Source organism: Aplidium turbinatum, chromosome 7, assembly GCF_918807975.1.
Source record: "Aplidium turbinatum chromosome 7, kaAplTurb1.1, whole genome shotgun sequence".
Classification (NCBI taxonomy): Eukaryota; Metazoa; Chordata; class Ascidiacea; order Aplousobranchia; family Polyclinidae; genus Aplidium; species Aplidium turbinatum.
Window position 1 is genome coordinate 1,496,054 of NC_137478.1, and position 20,643 is coordinate 1,516,696.

General features: G+C 39.3%; 1 protein-coding gene across 2 annotated transcripts; it reads left to right on the forward strand.

The window, feature by feature from the left end:
- Nucleotides 1–302: 302 nt before the first annotated feature.
- LOC145774320 (protein GPR107-like) lies at nucleotides 303–20,009 on the forward strand. 2 transcript variants are annotated; one of them, XM_082585535.1, is made up of 14 exons: nucleotides 303–432; nucleotides 3,962–4,063; nucleotides 6,536–6,586; nucleotides 6,984–7,100; nucleotides 7,433–7,529; nucleotides 8,181–8,368; nucleotides 10,257–10,466; nucleotides 10,821–10,891; nucleotides 11,315–11,444; nucleotides 11,824–11,957; nucleotides 13,207–13,300; nucleotides 13,622–13,705; nucleotides 14,247–14,368; nucleotides 16,679–20,009. In XM_082585535.1, exons 1-14 carry the CDS (start codon nucleotides 346–348, stop codon nucleotides 16,800–16,802), a joined length of 1,611 nt encoding a protein of 536 aa, XP_082441661.1. In that variant the 5' UTR covers nucleotides 303–345; the 3' UTR covers nucleotides 16,803–20,009. The 2 variants fall into 2 exon arrangements, with proteins under 2 accessions (XP_082441661.1, XP_082441662.1); XM_082585536.1 differs by having other exon boundaries at nucleotides 11,315–11,432.
- The last annotated feature ends 634 nt before the right edge of the window (nucleotides 20,010–20,643 follow it).

A 20,643-nucleotide genomic window follows, 5' to 3' on the forward strand; every position in this document is an offset into this window, starting at 1 on the left:
TTTCCGCAAACATTTTTCCGCAGTTTCCGCTAACCCTAACCCTCGAGTTTGTTTCAAATTGTTTGGGAAAACTCCGATCAGCGACTTCGGGTTTGTGCTATTAAACTGCGATCAGCGACTTCGGCTTTTTTTAATTTTTTCTCTGGATCTTTTCAGGGTACGAACTGACTGTACGAATGGTTCAAGGTACGAACTAGGTTGCACCCGGTTTCATTTAGCCTATGGTAATACCATTTATCGTATGATTTCATAGATAGCCTATAGTCACTTCCTACTTTAACTACCTACTGTATTTATTGCAGTACAATTCCAAATTCAATATTAGCCTAATACCATTTTTTCATAATGCAAGATATTTTAAAACATGTAATCTTTCTGGGATGCTTGGTTGTTGATGGCGTTCTCTCTGATATACTGACTTCAGATTTCTCGGTAAATGTTATTGATTAGGCCTATTGGGCTAACTGTCTTTATTGAACGTTACATATGTATTAAAAGTGCTGTACATAATCATACTTGAGTTGTGTATGCAATATTAATTTTTCAAAACTAGTTATGTGAACGTAGTTTTAGGGTCAATGTGCGTATTTGCAACCATCAAAGTAATTGCTTCCACTTTAGAAATTTAAAAATATTTGCAATTAAAAATAATTTGACAGAAAGAAATTTAACAGTTTGACTGCCAGAAAGAAGCTCTAGTAGGTCATACTTCGTTGCCGGAAAAATAAAAAAGTTTAGAGGCTTCTGAATAATATTTATTGTACATATGCATTAGGGTGGCCAAAAAAAATGGAAATTTTTTATTTTTGTTTGCACACCCTCTCATTTGAGGAGGATTCATGAAAAAATGACACTGTGAAAATTTGAAGTGAATCCGACAAGAGGAAGTGCTCTCCCACCGACCTCAAAGTTTGCTTTCTTTGGCATAATTCGTCAAAATTCCTTGAATATGTGACGTAATTCTTTTTTGACTTATTTACATTGCAGTTGCAGCATTTTTGTGTAAACCATTGTTTTACTCTGAATTTATGATATAATAAGTGTTTCCACATGCAGAAAAACAGAAATAATACACAAAATAGATCACATTAACAAGCGTTTGGTATGAAATAAAATGCACTAAACTTTAGCTAAAACCGCATAAAAGTACGTTCACCAGTCACGATCGCAACACTTCATGTGACAACACATTGCCCAGAAATTGCAAGAGAAATGTTTGTAAAGAGTCAAGCCATTGGTTGACTTTATTGCACTTGTTGGAAGCAGCTTTCTGTGGTGCTTGACCACTTGATAGAGGAGCTGGCGCTGTTGTTCATTTTTTGTATGGACTTCATTGAAGTCAGTAGCTAATTTGACTGCCCGCTCTGCACAATCATTGACGGCTTTGAGATGACGCCAAACTTTGCATGCTTCTTTATAATCATCACGATCACGCCATGTGTCAACAGAAGCAGTGACTCGAAAAGGTTAAGTGAACGCTATGTTACAAACTGTGCCAAAGAGAGACGTTAAAACTTGACAATTTTGTTCGGGGCAACACGACGAACATCTTCGGGAAATGGGTCTTTCTTAAGAGCATTAACGATTGCCTTCTTTTCATCATCTGTGTTATTATCACTGAATAAAGGCAGTGCAGCAAGATCCTCACTGATGTACCACAAGCGCAACCTCAACTTTTTTTTGCCACTTGAGAAATTGCATTGTCAACCTCTTTCTAATCCTCTGTGAGCTGTAACATTGCTAGGTCATTTGTAGGGGCAGATATTGATGAAGGTGCTGCAAACCAAAAAGTGGCATAGATGGTAGTAGTTAATATTACTTCATCTGCAACTGTACTGCATGCAAGTGGCAGTGTAATCTTATTGACCTTCATCTCGTAGTAGACGGCGAAGAACCACACCCCATACAGGCAGCTGACATGGCCCTCAAGAGAGTCAACAAATGGACACCCACTCTCTAGTGTTGACTCCCTTGAGGGGCTATGTCAGCTGCCTGTATGGGGTGTGGTTCTACGAGATGAAGATCAATAAGGTTACACTGCCACTTGCTTGCAGTACAGTTCTTGTGAGTGAAAGCTAATATCGCTACCACTGCAAAGACTCACGTTGTTACCAAACTAAAACGCATCCGTCAAGAGCATATAAGAGAATCAAAGCACAAAGGGAGGCGAAATTCAGCTTCCCAGCTGACCTCAGAAGCTGACTTCACCCAGAGCTTAAGTGCATTATTTGATATTGCACATGCTAACTGGGAATGCCGCATAACAATACCAGAAGATTGCCAGTTTTTGATAGACCAAGGTGGTGCATGACAGATACTGATGACAACAGAGGACCCAATGCATCGGCAAGCTGCTGCAAAGTATAGAAAGCGCAAAGATGATGAACAGAGACGCAACGGAAATCGCATTGATCCAGTACCATCAAGTGCTGCTGCTTTCTCATCTGAAAATGATTAGCAAATGATGAAGATTCTTCCAGTGACCCACTGTTTGCACCGTAAATCCAAATAACACCAAAACAAAACCCAGTAGGAGCAGCCATTACCAAAACGCTGCATTATCGATAATCCACTGTTTAATGCAGCACTGAACAGAACTATAACATCAAGTCGTCAAGCAATGATGATCGTCACTCCTGCTCTTGCTGCAGCTGGAATTGATATAAATGAATTGACAATGTCACATTCCTCTGTCATGAATGCTCGAAACACCTCATGTGAAAGCCTGGCAGCTGCAGTGCTGCAAAAATTTAAACCAACAGTTACAGTTCCACTTGTTGTTCATTTTCATGGTAAATATTTGACTAATGCCAATGGCACAAAGTGCGAATCTTTGGCCATTGTAGTTTCTGGTATGCATGTTGAGATACTGCTTGGCATTCCGAAGCTGCCTGTTGGAACGGGATCACTAATGGGCCAAAAAGTAGTGGAATTCATACACGAGTTGTAGCAGAGCACATAGCTGCACTTTGTTTTGACACGACATCAAGCAATACGGGAATCCACACTGGAGCTATCACTGTCATGCAGCAGGCATTTAATCGAAGGCTGCTAGTTCTTGCATGCCATGATCTCAAAGTCGTCAATGATTGTGCAGAGCGGGCACTGGGCAGTCAAATTAGCTACTGACTTCAATGAAGTCCTTACGGAAAATGAACAACAGCGCCAGCTCCTCTATCAGGTGATCGAGCACCACAGAAAGCTGCTTCCAACAAGTGCAAGTAAACGCCAACATGCCAACAGCTCCATTAAATAAAATCAATGGCTTGACTCTTTACAAACATTTCTTTTGCTTTTTCTGGGCAATGTGTTATCACCTGAAGCGTTGCGATTGTGACTGGTGAACGTACTTTTATACGGTTTTCGCTAAAGTTCAGTGCATGTAATTTCATTCCAAACGCTTGTTAATGTGATCTATTTTGTGCATTATTTATGTTTTTCTGCATGTGGAAACACTTATTATATCATAAATTCAGAGTAAAACAATGGTTAACACAAAAATGCTGCAACTGCAATGTAAATAAGTCAAAAAAGAATTACGTCACATATTCAAGGAATTTTGATGAATTATGCCAAAGAAAGCAAATTTAGAGGTCGGTGGGAGAGCACTTCCTCTTGTCGGATTCACTTCAAATTTTCACAGTGTCATTTTTTCATGAATCCTCCTCAAATGAGAGGGTGTGCAAACAAAAATAAAAAATTTCCATTTTTTTTGGCCACCCTAATATGCATAAATAACCTAGTACCGTACTCTAATGTTATAAGTATCATCAGTAACCTATTGGCTAGATGCATGTTAACTCATATGATGCAGAAACTTACGTGCAAAACATGTTGAGTGTTGCTCAATTGCTTGAAATACAGTGATAGGATGTGTGAATGAAGGCTCTTGTGTTAAGAGTTTTGAATTGTATTATGCAAAAAATAACAATTTATTCTATTTTTCATGTACTGTATTCAGAATGAAAAGAGGGAGGTGATGCCCCTAACTACGTTTGGATATTTGCAACGTGGATACTTCAACATGTCAATATCATTAACTCTGGCCAAGAGTGACTATACAGTATGACGTCTTGTTACGATTGATTCTGTTTTTAAAGTTTTGTTGACATAACTGTAAAATAGAGAATCAGTGTGGCCTGGCTGGCTTGTGTAATGTTGCAATAGCCAATATGTGGGCCTGTTTGGTCCTAATGTAGACCACATCTGACTACATTTCATTTATTTTATGACCTCATGCGACACATTTTATCTGTCCCAACTAATTACGGTCAAAAATTCGGGTCCAAGTCTATTAGGCGCAGACAGTTAGGCGCTGGTTAAATAGGCGCGCACACTGTGGCGTCTGGATATTTAGGTGCGGAGCACTGTGGCGCCTGTTCATTTAGGTGCTATTGTTAGTAAAGTCTGCAGATTGTATCAGCTCAGCTTTGGCAAAACCTGGTCGGGGTTTTGATGGAAAACTAAGTTACTCTTCACTCAAGCCTACCACCTGCTTGAATATAGGCTACGGTATATTTTTACTGATGTTTAGTGTTGTTATTATTTGACTTATATAACTAAAAGTGAACTCATTCATGTTCGGAAACTTGAATAATTTATTGATAAAGCTTTCACCAACGCAAACCTGGACTAGCAACAAATACCGTATTTATCCGTGTGTAAGTCGCAAAATTTTACACCAAATCTTGCCCAAAAAGGTTGGGGTGTGACTTATACACGAGGGTGCGATTTATACACAAGGTTCTGAACTTCTGACAAACAAATGCTACAGATCGCGCGTTAGCACTGCTATTAAGCGTTTGTATTTTGCGTGCGAGCATTTCCAACAATCTCGATGGGAGTGAAGAGGATTATCTGTGAGATCACCAGGATGATGATGAGGGTGAAGAAGAAAGTAACGAAGAAGACATCCCACCTTCATGGGATGCAGATGAAGAAATGCCCCAAGAACAATGGGACAAACTATTTGCAGTATTTGGCATCAGTGAAGATGAAAACGAGTTTGAAGGCTTTTAAAATTTTGATTGTTGTTTTTCAATAAAATTTGCTAAAAAAAATTTTGTACCAATATTTGAGCCAAATTTTGGGGTGCGAATTATACATGGATAAATACGGTAAATGCCAAACACGCCCATTAAAAAAACTATATATATATTTTCTGTTCAATATAAGATTTAGTGTGAAAAGCATTGCCGGTTTAAGCAGCATCACTCACCGAAGCCATGACATATTTTTTCTGGTCAATACAACATTTTGTAAGAAAAGCGTTGCCCGTTTAAGCAGCTTCATTCACTGAAGCCATGACTAACAACAAATAAATGCACGCGCATTAACAAAACAACATTTTGTGTGAAAAGCATTGCCAGGTACAGCAGCTTGACTCACTGAAGCCATGACTAACAACAAATAAATGCACGTGCAATGACAAAACAACATATTTTTCTGTTCAATATAACATTTTGCCCTCCCTGCCAAGCTGATACAATCTGCAGACTTTACTATGAATAGCACCTACTAAATGAACGGGCGCCACAGTGCTCCGCACCTAAATATCCAGACGGCACAGTGTGTGCACCTATTTGACCAGCGCCTAACTATCTGCCCCTAAAAGACTTGCTCCCAAAAATTCCCAGAGCTTTTAATGACTGGAAGGAAGTAATTTTATCTTGAAATATAGTTTGGTGTGTACTAAGTTTAAAGTCAGTGCTACAACATGCTTTTGTCTTTTTGGAAATCTATGATACTTAATATTAAAGTAATGAAAGTAAAGAATGTGTGATACCAGACAGCTTTACTAATCACATCATCAAGATGGTCTGCTATTTTGATCATGCCCGTTTTAGTTGTTTGGTAGTTATGACAATATCTCGCAATTTTGTTTGATTTTGAATCCACTCAGCAGATTTTTTTTCTCGCCATGTTAAACCCATCATGATTCAAACTAAGATTCAAAAATATGTCAAACATTTAGCAAATTTAAAGCTTTGGTAGAGAGTTTGCTTTCTTGAACCATAGACAAATAAAACAAAGTAACCTTAGCGGGTTTAACATGTTTTATGACTTGGAGATATAACATTATAATTAAAAAAAAATCGTGTCCTCATCAGAAATTACTTATATCTACAATATACATAAAATGAAAATTATAAGATAGATCTGACTATGCACTATATCTGTAATGCCACTCTGGACTGAAAAGCACAAACTGAACAAATGATACAGGAATGATAACGAGTAAATTATACGGTGGGAAACAGATCACATGAGGTGTAAACTACAGGCATATGACAAACAATTAGAACACACACAAAAGAAACGATGAGCCACAAGCAAATAACTGCTGGTTGAGAGACGGATTGTTACGTTTGATTCTTAAGGCTTTCATGATCTTAATTAGATATATATGTTATATCTTTGTGTAATAAAATATGTTAAACCCGCTAAGGTTACTTTGTTTTGTTTGTCTATGGTTCAATTTAGCAAATTAAAAAGAAATAGTGAGGTTGCTTGAGATATTGTTTGAACTTTTCAGATTGGACTAAGATTTGAAAAGTCGAACAGCGGTGGAAGAGTTGATTACATGGTAAGTGGGGTGCGAAAACTGGTTTAATATTTGTTGTGTTTTAAGTTAAAGCTTTTCAGTGTAAGTAAACTTTGGAAACTTAACATGATCATCAATTATCTTGAGCGACAATGGGGTTTTAAAGTAAGATGAGACATTTTAAGTCATTGATCATAGTTATTCATTACTAACGTGGTGCACATAGCTTGCTAGTTGTAACATCTCAGTATCTGACCTGAGAAACAGAGCATCCTACTAAACGTAGCAACTCGCCTTGATGTATGCGATATTTGAACATTGCACACGAGAAAGAGCAAGTTGTTCCTTTGCTAGGAGATAAAAATCGAAACATAATGTGACAGACAGTTAGTATGAGAAGAGATTGTATTCTCATTCCAAAACTTTTGTTCCATCCCAGGACTTGTACGGGAAATGTCCGTTGTCCATCATATCGGATGGTAGTTTGTCGAAGGCCGAGCTGGAGGTATCGCGATGTATCGTGCTGTTTCCCACAAAGGGTTCATCAAAAATACAGGTATACGGTACCAGTACTTCGTTTATTTTTTAGTTTCTTAATTATTTTCTTTTATATCATTGAAGAGCAACAGTCTTCAAACTGAAAGCATCTTTGCTTAATCCTGGCAGTTTCGCATGACCTGAAAAGCTTGAAGCACTGACGCAGGCCCGGTTGCCGAGTACGGTATGTCCTAACTGGTAATTTTATATCGAAATCCACTGATGAGTTGAGCTATGGTTGTCTGACTGAACTGATAGTTTTTTAACCTTTTACTTTGGAAATAGACAATTTGCGAACATTGCAGTTTTTATTTACAAATTTAGCCGTAAATGTTCGTTATTTTTATTCAGATTTATCAACACAAGTTTTCCGACCTTGTTTTCTACGCGAACGAGACTTCGTATAAAGCCAACACCAACACGACAGCGCCGTCTGAACTGAAGAAAAGTAATTGTTTTGTTTTCCACATTAGTTACGTACCGTATAACTGAATGTTTTGTGAAGGATAGTGTGGGAAGCTTTTCAACTTAGAGAGCGATGTTGAGATAGTTAGTTTGTTGCACCGTATATAGACTGTGCTTCAGCCATTTCACTTCCAGCTCGAGACTGTTTGAATGAAATGGCTATGAAACCAGTATCCGTACTTTTAGTGGCTGGTTGCATTGAATGAATACAATATTTTGCTTAGCTTGCTTGTTAGTGCGCCATGCTTTGTTCTATCAGTACAAAGCACTCACCTTTATCTCTGACTATTAAACGAGCTTCGCTAGTGGCCACATTACAAATCTCTGCATCAGGCGCATTGCTGTGATGAGCGACAAAACCATTCTTGTTGTTTTTGGTTTGCGTCGCTGCGGCCACACCATGAGCTCCATTCATGTTACTGGTTTGATATTTCTAAGGTTTGTCACCGCTTGTGTTCGCTTATAGATGGGCTGGGATTCACCATTATTTTGCAATAATTTAATTTCTGGAAGGATCTAATTTTGCTTCAATTGTGTGGAATAACATTGTTTAAAAAACAACAAATTGTTGGCCTGGTCATTGTTTTAATCGCATTAGAAAATTAGTGTTAATTAATTCGTGACGTGTTCCCAGATGTCACAAAAGATAGAGAAGATAAAGGTTTCGTAGAAGTAGGCAGCCTCCCTGCCACGCTGACCGAGAAAGAGGGCAAGATTACAGTCACCACCTCCATGTACTTTCAAATTGATAGTGAAGAACAAACTGGACTGTATGAGTTGTATTTGCACAACTGCAAGGAGACTAAGATCATCAAGGGGAAGGTAGGTAGTACGCCCTGCGCTTATTCAAGTCGGGTAACTATGCGCTTATTCAAGTCGGGTAACTATCGTATGCCGGAATGGCCCGTTTCGGTGGGTCCAATTCGGTGAGTCCGATTCGGTGAGGAGTCCGATTCGGTGATTTTTTCAATTTTTTTTTAAATTATTGGGTACCGTAGCCTAATTATCATTGCCGTTTTAGGGGTTAGAGCAGGGGTTCTTAACCTTTTTTGTCTCGTTTACCCCTTTCCGAATAAAAAAAGTCAAATTTACCCCCACCGTTTTGGTGGCTCCTTGTGATGTCATCGTGTCCAGTCAACCATGCGAAGAAATGCAAAACATTCTTTTTTGTCTGGATGTATCTTGGCAAATATCAAAAACAAGCTGTTTATTTGCCGAAGACACAATTGTTCTTGACGGGGTCCTGTGAAAATAATGTCTACTCAAATGTCCTAAATAACTATGATAAAAGCACACAAGAATGTAGGCCTAAGTGTTTTTCTTTTATCAATAACTGACACCTAATTTCAACAGTCAATCAGTGAGACTTTTGTGCTTGCTATCCACGAACAATTTTGGAGATTCTTGGAACAGTCGTTGAAAGAGCTACTCGCATGTCGTCTTTGAAAACTAAGCGAGACCGATGTAATGTTTTAATAATAGTTTTAATAACAATGAAGAGAACCCTGCTTCACACAGATAAGTAGTTGGAGTAGATATAATAACTTCAAATGCTCGCTTAGTCAGCGAAGGAAACTTTTCGACTAATCCACACCAAAACTTGAAAAAGTCACCATCGCACGATAGGAATTTGGAACAAAGCGTTGTTGAACATTGAAGATCAATCAATTCATCTTTGCAAATATCATGGTCAGCAATACTTTCTAACTTGGCTTCGAAGAGATGAGTTATCCAAAGAAAACTTTCACCTTCGAAGTAACCGCAAAAGTTGTTTTTTAAGGCGGCAAGGTGCTGGCATACTTCGACTTCAAGGTCAGAAATCTCGTTGCGACTTCTATTGACTTTCCAATCATCAAATGTTGGAAAATTTGCGTAAATTCCTTTTTGAACTCTTCTACTCCACAGATCTAATTTTGTCTGAAAGCCCTGAATTTTATCATGTAGGCTACATCTATAACGGTAACAACTTTTCCTTGCATTTGCATATTGAGCTGGTTCAAACTTGAAAAAATGTCTGTCAAGTAAGCCAATGCACCAATAACTTTGTTGTTGCCAAAGTGCTTACTCAACGGGGATTTGCGTTCTCGAAGATAAAATCTCGATTTCACCATGTAGTTCGAAAACTCGAGACAACGCAAGACCCTCAGAGAGCCACCGAACTTCAGTGTGATAAAGGAGATCAATTTGAATCAAATTCGAATGCAACATTACTAGTTTTTTATTAACTGAAAAAATGAAGTTTGCTTTAATTTATGATTCAGTAAATTTACCCCCTCGGTAGGTGAAATTTACCCCCGGTTAAGAACCCCTGGGTTAGAGGTTAGGAACTCACCAAATCGGACTTACCGACTAGTAGCAGACCCATCGTATGCTGTAGCTTGATAGGTATCGTCTTGAAAACATTGGTAGTGAAGAAATGTGATTACTGATCATCGTTCGAATGAACTTGGATAATTTTTAACGAATTGGGAAACTCTATTGACCATGACGGCTTCAAATGTCTAGTTTGGCGTGGCGAAGTGATTTGATTTGTAGCTGGCAGCTAGTTGTGGAGCATTGCTCATCATCGATGGATGCAGCGCCATATAAACGCACTCATATTATCATTATGTTGAATGTTGATGTGCGTGTACCAACAGCTGCTATGTTCTCGAACAAACTGTGTTCTTCTGACACCTCTCACCATTGATTTTGTTCATCTCTCCTTTAGATTGAAATCACCGAGAGAAACGCCGAAAGTTACCTCTCCGCCGGTGAAATCGCGCTGCCAGCCCTCTACGCCGTCATGGCCGTCGCTGCTTTCCTGACCAGCCTCGTTTGGTCTGTAGTTTTGTGGAGCAACAGAAGCAAAGTATTCGCTATCCACTATCTGATGGCAACGTTCATGTTCATCAAAGCTATTTCTATCACATTTCACTCAGTGAGTGACCAGCAAAAGCATCAAAACAATTTGTTTTTTTTGTGGTGTAGTTGAACTGTTACAATATATTCACAAGAATCCTAAGATACCTTTAATTGATAAATACTGGTAATTATTAAATTTCAGTAGTGGCAATGCTTTTACACTTATATGAATTTTCATCAAAAGCCTTGTACCTCTACCGGGCACGTCAAAGACTTTATGCATATACGACGTACCTGTGTGGCTGAGAGAATGTGTTGTTTAACGATTATAGAATTCTTGGCCCTTTTTCTATCATTCTAAATTGTTATTGTGAGTTGTGACCCTGCAAGATAATGAGTTGCAAACCTTTTGTGTAACTATTCACATCAGGTCGACTACTATTACATCAGCAAGGATGGCAAGCAGGAAGCGTGGGCGCTCATATTCTACATTGTTCATTTGTGAGTACAACATTTCCACGTTATCGTTTTGTTGGTGGCGTACAGTTGGCTTGCGAATATCATGGCTTGTTAACTTCAACCAATAATTAGATGATCATTCTTTTGCTGCGGTTCAACTTTGTAGCTTTTGCTTGATGAACAACGTACAAGTACATGTTTGCGTGGTCTTCATTATGTAGAAATGATTGAAGAGCTTTGATTGATTGATTTGTGAGGCAACTCCTTGCAATACATTGCTCGTGTGCGGTATGCTTGTATGGCGCACAGTCTCACATTCAATTTAAACGTCTATGTCGTCATCGAGCACAACAAACAACGCTTTGTTCGGACAAAGGCGAAGTTTACTATAAAAGCCTTTCATGTCACAATCAAGTGTTTGTTGCGTAGTGTCGGTCGTTTCTCTTGATTGTTCGCTCCATTTAGATTGAAGGGGATTCTATTGTTCATCTGCTTGCTGTTGATCGGCACTGGCTGGGCCTTCATCAAGTACGTGCTCACAGACAGAGAGAAGAAGTTGTTCATGATTGTCATCCCGTTGCAGGTTGGTTTGCAGGTTGGTTTGCAGGTTGGTTTGCGTTGGTGAAAACCTTTCATGAGTTTTAATTTTGTTCTATGGACATAGTGTTTCACGGACCACGATTGCGCAATGTATTGGTGCTACCAATCTACCAATACTGGTACATACGTAGTTGCTCCTTATTTTGCGTGCAGCAACCTCGATACACGTACAGCTACATAGCCGGCATGCAAACATGAGCAGGGGTGAAACACTTCACCTGATGTTTGATATCATGATGATACGTTTGCGTTACTTGTTTTGTTGTTGAATCAAGCTTTACACATGAGGAGTGTGCGATTGAAAAGCTTTTCTGCATGAGACACTGGTGGTTTGTTTGCTTGTTATTCCTTCAAATAAATATTCTTCTCGCTAGGTGGTAGCAAACATCGGCTACATGATTCGAGGGGAGGAGCAGGGGATGATGACCTTTAACGCCATCACGTGGACGGAAGTAATGTTCCTCATCGACATCCTTTGCTTCGGAGTCATCCTGATATCAGTTGTGTGGTACGATACCAACCTAATCTCTTGTGATCACTCGGGAAGTGACCTCTAAGAGCCTCGAACCGTCATTCCTCATGCTTGCAGAACCTCTCAACTTCAGACGGGCCACAGATCACAGTATTGGTCACACTGTGGTTATGTTAACGCATAATTGTATCCTGTATGCTTGAAACTTGATGAGGTGATACTTCTTGAACACCCCCCCTCCCCCCGAGAAAGTATTTGTCAAAACATTTTGTCGGCTGTGTAAAAAAGTGGTGCGAGCGTTTACACGACTTTTAAAAGGATGCCGGTTCACCACCGCTCCAGGGCACGTAACTGTGTCTCGGTAAGACGTTTAACGCCCAACATAATTGGGAGCAGCTGACTTGACTGCATGTTCCTTCGTTGCTTCCAGTTGTCTGTTGTGTTACATGTGTGATTAGCAGTCTACTGTATGTTGTCATAATGGGTACAAAATAATACTTCACTGGTATACAAAAAAAGATTTTTTTTCTGCTATTTGGACTTTGAAAACTGATTGAAGGTAATTTTTGGGTGCTGAATCCGAATCTGAACTCAGATTTTCGCTATCACATCAGATTTTTGAGATATGATATAACAAAAATGCTTTATTTTGCCAAAAGTGGAAGATTTGAAGTTGTGTTTACCACCAGCATATACAGTGCTATAACGAAAGGTTAGTGTTAGACAGGCCAAAACAGCCTAAATAAGGTTACTGGACAAGCATTGCCATAGGCGTGCTTAAATCTTTGAGGTTTCATGCAAAACATTGACGGAGGAGGGGGGCGGGTGGTCAGTTATACCTTTAGCCTCCTTTTTAGCTTGTTTTTACTATCTAGTTAATAATGTTGCTTAGAAAACAAATTGGTATCAAAATTATAGTTTGTGGGTGTATTTCAGCTATTTATGCAAAACATGACCTGGATTTCGGGATATAGCACAATGTGTATGTGTGATAAACGCAATGTGAAATTTTCCACTTTTGACAAAAGTGACAATTTGTTGTTATCGTATCTCACAAACCTGACGTGATAGGATAAATCTGAGGTCAGATTCGGATTCAGCATCCCAAAATTACTCTAAATCAGTTCTAAAAGTTGATACAGCAAAAATCGTGTAGACCAGTGATTAGCACAAGTAGTACTTTCGAACGCGTCGTTGTCTTAAATATTTTAGTCCTTTTCGCGACGCAGACGTGAAGATATTTTAATCCTAGATTAAACACATAATCGAACCATTGAACCCCCAGGTCAGTGCGGCACTTACAGGAGGCCTCAGCTACCGATGGGAAAGCCGCTGTAAGTCTCACCAAGCTAAAGCTCTTCCAACATTTCTACGTCATGGTAAGTGGGAACGGAAAGAAGAAGTTGATCTCATGTGATGTTGGAAAATGAAATATTTTGTTCAGTTTGTCCATGTCCGCAGTCGTTGAGTCGATGTAAAAAGTTCTTATTTTGAGAGGTGGACCTGTTTCGTTTGCGTCTGCTTTATTTTATCCGTGGAAGCTTTCCTGCGTGCAAATTGAAGACTGTTTCTGTTACTCGACGTCACCCTTGCTCTTGAAGCTTTCTATTGACTGCTAGCTTTGTAGATGAGGCAAACTGCATCTGGATCTTCACTAGCATCGTCTTCATCACCCAATTAATCGATTATGTTGCTCTTAGGTGATCTGCTACCTCTACTTCCGCCGTGTCCTCGTCTACCTCCTCAAGATCACTCTTCCATTTCACTATTCCTGGTTGTATCATGTAAGCTCAGTGGTAGCGGTTTTTATAACTCTCGAAAATGGTCCGGTCCATTTGAAAAATCCATTCTTTTTTACATTAATTCAACGTCTAGTAACGTTGAATCGATGCAAAAAGAACGAGTTTTGCAGGCTGGGATGTTAGTGGACAAAGTATTTTCGAGTGATTGCTGATCAATGTTCATTAACTTTGTCCACAAGAAATGGTTTGGCCTCCTGCGATCGGTTTGTTCTGGCTGACTGCCGCCTACAATTCCGATCATCATATTGTAGTTATGCATAACCCAAATATCGTGATAGATCAAAACTAACATGTCGTGAGCGCAACTTGCAAAAGGTCAGGGATTCCTCAACAGCCTTTCATAGAATAATTAGGCCCGGTGTCAATGGGAACAACCAAGACAGTTTCATAGAAAAGAATGTGACTCCAAAAAATTGAGATATTTTCTTCTTTCCCCCCTAAAAAGATTCCTGGTTCAAAATTAATCCTTGCCAACGTTACTGACATTTTTTGCGCTGATATTTGTTTATCTTTTCATCCTTAGTTTTTTTACGAAGCTGTCTCCTTAATATTCTTCATCATCACTGGATACAAGTTCCGTCCTGGATGCGACAATCCTTACCTCTCTGTTCCTCAATATGATGAGGAGGCTCCCGAGAGCCAAGCGTGAGTGGATTGTTATTAAGATTCACCATGGCAACTGTTGCTATGACTAACGGCGATATAACAACTGGTATCCAACTACCGTACATAACTCCCCAGCCAGAAAGTCGGTCCTTTTTTTTACATTGATTCTGTTTGCAGACGTTGAATCAATGTAAAAAAAAGGCTTATGTGCTGACTGAGCCGCAGCTATGTTGCTGCAATGGGTTAATGCAGGGGTGTGCAACCTTTATTACAGGAGGGCCAGATGTAAATATCTGTGTGAAACCGCGGGCCGCACGTTTATTTAACATATGCTTGCTAGTAGTTGCAGGCACAAAAAAGTAGTTTTTTTGTTATTCATGTTATTCTTATGGTATTATTTGGGGTTATCTCCTTCCAAAAATAATAAGTTAACACGCATAAACGCATTTCTGAAAAAAAAACTGCTATTCAAGTTTATTGTCACACCGTCTTTATTGTAAACGAGTTCAGTGAGAAAATTGTAGCTGGCTTCTTTTCCCGACGACTTTTTTCAAATTTGCTTTAATGCAAGTGCTCGCCTTTTAAAGTCCATTTTCCAAGTGTTCGTCTGTTACGACGCCCGTTTTAGAAAAAAATTGTCGGCACAAATACGTTGAGCCAAAAAGAGCCATTTTTGAAGCCATGAATATTTTCAGATGTGGAGAGTCATCTTGGTTGAGATGTTTTCGATAAAAATCGCCAAGATTTATTTCAAACCCGTTTTCTCTTAAGGATCAATCAGTTCAAGTTGGATAACAGCTGCTGCTTTGTCAATATCTCTGTTGAATGGCGAAGAAAATTTATCAAACAAATGCTCATGAGATTTGAAGTCCTTGAAACGAGCCAAAAATTCATACAATAATTTTTAAGTTTGTCTGCAAATTCATTTTTCTTGTCATGATGCATTCCATTGTCTTTCAAAGTTGGAAAGTGGAAAAGATTTCATCGCATATCCAATTTTTGTCTTCCATTTCAGCTACTGGCTGCCCTTTAAGTTTCAAAATATCAGGACTTCTTTCCGCAGTTCGTAATATCGTCGCAACATGCAACCCTAATTGTTTTACCAACTCACCTCGGAAAAGTACAGTAGATCTTTATGTGCCGTGTTGAGATCATCCAGAAAGTTTTGAAACTGACGATGGTGGAGCCCTCGAGCTGGAATAAAATTTACTGCCTTAACAACCGGGATCAAGACGTGTTTAAACTTCAAGAATTTTGCGCACAGGTTTTTCTGGTGAATGATCCAATGAAAAATTACTATGTCATCATCGATTTTTCTCACCCTCAAGGCAGACTTCAAGAGACTTATGCATCCAATGCCATTTCCGGACATGGATCAAAGCACCATCAGTTGCGATTCCGCATAAGCTGGACAAGTCCAGTTCGAACTTGTCAAAAGAATTAATTACTTCAGTAAAGATGTCAGCCCCAGTTGTCGTGCCTTCATTGACTGTAGTGACAGAAGCTCTTCCGTTTCGTTCAAGTTTTTGTCCACTCCTTTTACAAATATGGCCAACTGTGCTATGTCCTTCTGGTCCGTACTTTCATCGATCGTAAAACTCCATGAAACAAAGTTCTTCACCTTATCCCTGAGAGTGTCACTGATATCACAAGCAAAATCATCGATACGCCTCGCTATCATCCACCGTAACAGACTTATTTTCTCGAACCCACTCTTCATTTCAGGGCACATCTTTTCTGCGACATCGATAAGACACTGCTTCACAAAATTACCGTCGGAATACGGTTTCTTAGTTTGAGCTATTCTTTGCGCAATTCTGTGCCTCTGATCTACTGACGTTCCAAATAATTAAATACAATCGGATTAGCTAGATTTTTAAAATGGTTAACAGAAGGTGCAAAATGTACAATGAATTGTTCTCACGTACCAGACTAAATAAATTATAAACACGCCGCACATAATTCAAAATCGCTACATCTTTGCGGGCCGCATTTGGCCCGCGGGCCGCACATTGCACACCCCTGGGTTAATGGTTTGACGTCAAATTGTGATGATGGGGGATTCCCTCAAGTGGGTACGGGTTCGAATCTAGGCTGGAATATTGATTTATAAAGTCACACCTCGTTGATCCGACCTACATTGTTTTGCGGAATGCTGCCCTTTTACTGGATACTTTACTTGAAGGATATTTGTGTCAAAAAGTGAGAAATAGATCGCGATCCATTGTTATCTTAGTCCATGCATTGCTCATTGACAGCTTTCGCTAGACCTCTGCTAAGTTTAAAACGTTTTGTTTTTGTTGTGATCGTCAGAAATTAAAACAAGATGAACAGGATATTTTGTTTCAGTTTAACGGAATCCGGTCTGACGGAGAACGTGACAAAGGTGAATCAGCATGAGAGGGACATCTCCTCAGATGAGGAGGGAGAACAAGTTGTTCTCTTGCAGAGGAACAAAACGTCTGTCATGTAATTGAAATCTTTCATCATATGCTCGTAATGGTTCCCTGTCGGTCCGGTAGTTTTGTGAAATCGTTCCGTCATGTTACGTTGAACCGACGTGGATCCTGCTTGTTACAGCATGCGGGAATAGGTGATGTTTAATTACAACACAACAATGAAGGTGCATGTTGTGATGCCTAGCGAAACGTGCAAACAGCACCTTGCCAATAATCCCTCAAAGCAATGGTTCAACCTTTTTGACCCACATTGTTTTAAATTGCTTTAGGTCCCCTACCACAGGGGTGGCCAGACCCGCTTCATGCTCGTCCGTTACAAAAAGAATCAACCAGAGTTTACTCTGAATGATAAAAATTTGCAATTTAGGTATTCGACAACGACACTTTTCTTGATAAAACTTTAATACCGTACTCTGCAATGATACTATTTTTTAGCTTTGAAAAGTTATGACGCAAAGTATTCAAATTATGTTGTTAGTTTTGGCCACCCTTGCTCTATCAGAACCATTTTATGTCGAGAATGTTACTTTTCGCATGCAATATCTGCATTTTGCGCAAAGTGTAACTGGAATTTATTTCTGTTGTTCATGATCTTCGTTCTCTGGTCTTTTTGTCACTCCAGAGTGTTGCAGTCAGGGCCGGATTTAGCTGATGGGGGGCCCGGGGCACTTTTAGATCGGGGGGCCCCCCTGCAAAAAAAAATTTTCGCGCCTACGGCGCGAAAAACCACCTCTGCGTCTACAGTAGCATCAATCCAGCACTGCACAGCATTTTGCAGAAACTTCAAAGGCTGAAAGGAAGAAAAAATCACATTTTTTCCACGTAAGGGGGCCCTTCAGAGTCGGGGGGCCCGGGGCACCTGCCCCCTCTGCCCCCCCCTAAATCCGGGCCTGGTTGCAGTTAACCTAACGTTAACTTCTGGTTATTTTTGTTCTTCAATTGTTTTTGTGAGAGCTCTTCTCCCGTTGCAGATTACACATTTATTTAAGCTAGTCTATCAAATCATTTGATTTCTAGTTGATTGTCTTAAACCAGAGTTCGCCAGCACACACGTGCATTTACAGTATTTCATTTAGATTTGACTGACGTCCCAGATTGAGCAAAATATTACAGTTATTGTGACGTAATTTAAATATAAAGCTGTTCTTGTCTGCAACATGAGAGCAACTCACCACCCGTGCTTCCTGCCAAGGTTGTTTCAGACGTCGCTTTGCAAACCTAAATTCGTTTTCTCTCCCCGTAACACACTGTGGCCATGACAATCTCTGACACCAACCAGGTATTGTCATCGCAAGCTGGGCAGCTTAACTAGCAGGAACGGGTTGTTGGTTCGAATCCCGCTTACCCAAAAACTTTTTCTTCCTCATGCCATGGTCAATGTAGTTGCTTCCAGTAGTGACAACTTTGTCGGTATCGAATGATTAGTAGGATATACAATTGAAGCAATGTTACGTATGAATGTGTTTGTGTCATTATTTATCAAGGATTGTTGCTCATAATGGGTTTAGTTTGTGGGGTGCTAGTTACTGGGTGACGTGGGGTTAGCTTGTACCCATACAGCAGATCAGTCACTTTTTACATTATTTAATTTGGGATGGTAGAAGCAGGGGATTGCTCACTCAAAAGAATTTGAACACTTGGAGAATCATGATATGACAAAATTTGGTGTAACTACAGCTTGAGGTCTACCGCCATATGTCGCATACCAGGTGCGGCTGTATGACCTGCGTACAAAGTGTGTATTGCCAAAATAAATGCATGAAAATTTGTCATATCATGTTTGTATAATAGCCTACTATTTAAGTCATGATGATGTAACGGTAGACGTCACGCTACAGTGGTGACGGTAGGTAGCCTCACACTGCTGCAGTATGGTTCTGCCAATGTTTTAACACCCAAAATTTCAAGCAAAATATAGCATTTCATTTGATGAAGATGAATTTACGTAAAAGAAAAAAAAGCTTTTGCATTTCTGGCAATTTCGCAGTGACCCTCCAGTTGTCCATATCGCCAGAAAAATCCGTAAAATTGTCCCTGTAGTTCAGTTCAGTTTATTTTTGTTTTGTTGGCGAAAAAGAAAGACACAAAAAGCAAAAACACAAATAATTCGCACAACAAGGATGGCAGCGAAAGACCAAAAGGTCACCAAAGTCAGCTGCCACCCAAACATTTAAACAAAAGACCCAAAATTAAGAACATTAACACATACGGTATATAATATATAGCACAATACCAGCACTTTAACTTGTAAAAATTAACAATGGAATTAACAATACATTAACAATGGAATAACACAGGGCAACATAAAAAAAACATTGTGCAGAGAAATAAGCGGATGATACGTTTCAGGAGTGATCATTGTACAAATTCCTTAATAAACATTTATATTTAAATTTAAAAACATTGTAAGACTTTTCTTTTATTTCTTTTGGTACTTGATTCCATAGTTTCACTCCATTAAAACATAGCATCTTCTTACCAGAGTTTGACGTTGTAGAAGGCAAATATAAATCATTTTTTTGGTTCTGACGGGTTTTATGATGGTGAATTTCATTTACAAAAATAAAGCAGCCAGCAAAGGCCCGGGGCAGCATTTTGTGCACATATTTGTACATAAATTTTGCAGTTTCTAATTTAATAATATCGTCAATTTTGAGCACATTTCCACTGTAGTCCACTGTCCCCAGATTCAACGCCTATTAACAATGTAAAAAGCGACTGATTTGCTGTCAGTGATAGTTTCTTTTGTTACACAAGATAGATCGTTGTTACTGGAGAACTTGTTTATGAATAAGCTTGTGTATTTATTAGTGTTTGTATTTTGTTCTAGAGAAATGTAATAATATTCCTATTAAGTTATGCTACGATTTTCAAAATACTTTTGCGTGGCGGTATTTAGATTGCCCATAAACGGTTTGTACGAATGTAGTTATGGCTACTATTTGTTTAAATATTATATGGTGGTTTCTGAGAGAGGAAAGCCAGAATCCCCTTAAAGGTAAACGCACATTATAGCACCATATGATGTTTAAATAGCATTTTCAAATGACCAGTTCGACCGTAATTTGTAACACTTCAGAGATATTCTACTTGATACGCTGGTCAAATTCATTTGCCCGTTACATACCGATTAGTCGCTACTTTATTTAACGCGGAGTTACCAAATGAAATATATCTGGTGAATAAAGTTTGAGAAGGCTCTTGGCTATCTGGTGCAATAAACGCTCATAAACAGAATTGGGTAGCTAGCCAGGTGCTGCTACGAGTTGGACAGTGTGTTCTGAGTAAAAAAGGTTGAATTAAATGATCGAAACATTCAACACATTTGAGAAATGCCACGTCTGCTGTTAATGCCACACTAACAATTTCGAACAATCTTTATGTGAACAGATGGGATGGCTTGTTGGTTTCAACTTCTAAAAAATGATTAGCCTTTCGTTGAAGGACGCAACACGGCTCTAGGAGGTTAACGCACGACGTTGGGCAGATTCTGTGTCGTTTAAGAGACGACAACACAAAGTATTGTGTCGGGTTGCTGTTCACGTTTGGTTTGTAGAAATAACGTAGACATCACGCACCGTATTTGGAAGCATTCATATAAAGTTTGTGTGCTGACATCAGTGCAACAAATAATCTGAATAAGGAGATCAATTGAACTTTTGTTTGAGTGATCTCCTCCGAATAAAAAAGCCCTTTTAAGTTTCATCCTGACAGCCCCGCATCTACGTCCATAGAGCCACTGACGAAGGCCCTGCCATTGGTTGGTTGCAATAATCATCCATCCACTGGATGAAGAGCGGTGCCAGCAGTGTTTTGCTCAGTTGATAAGCGAATGAAACGGCAAAATGATCAAGC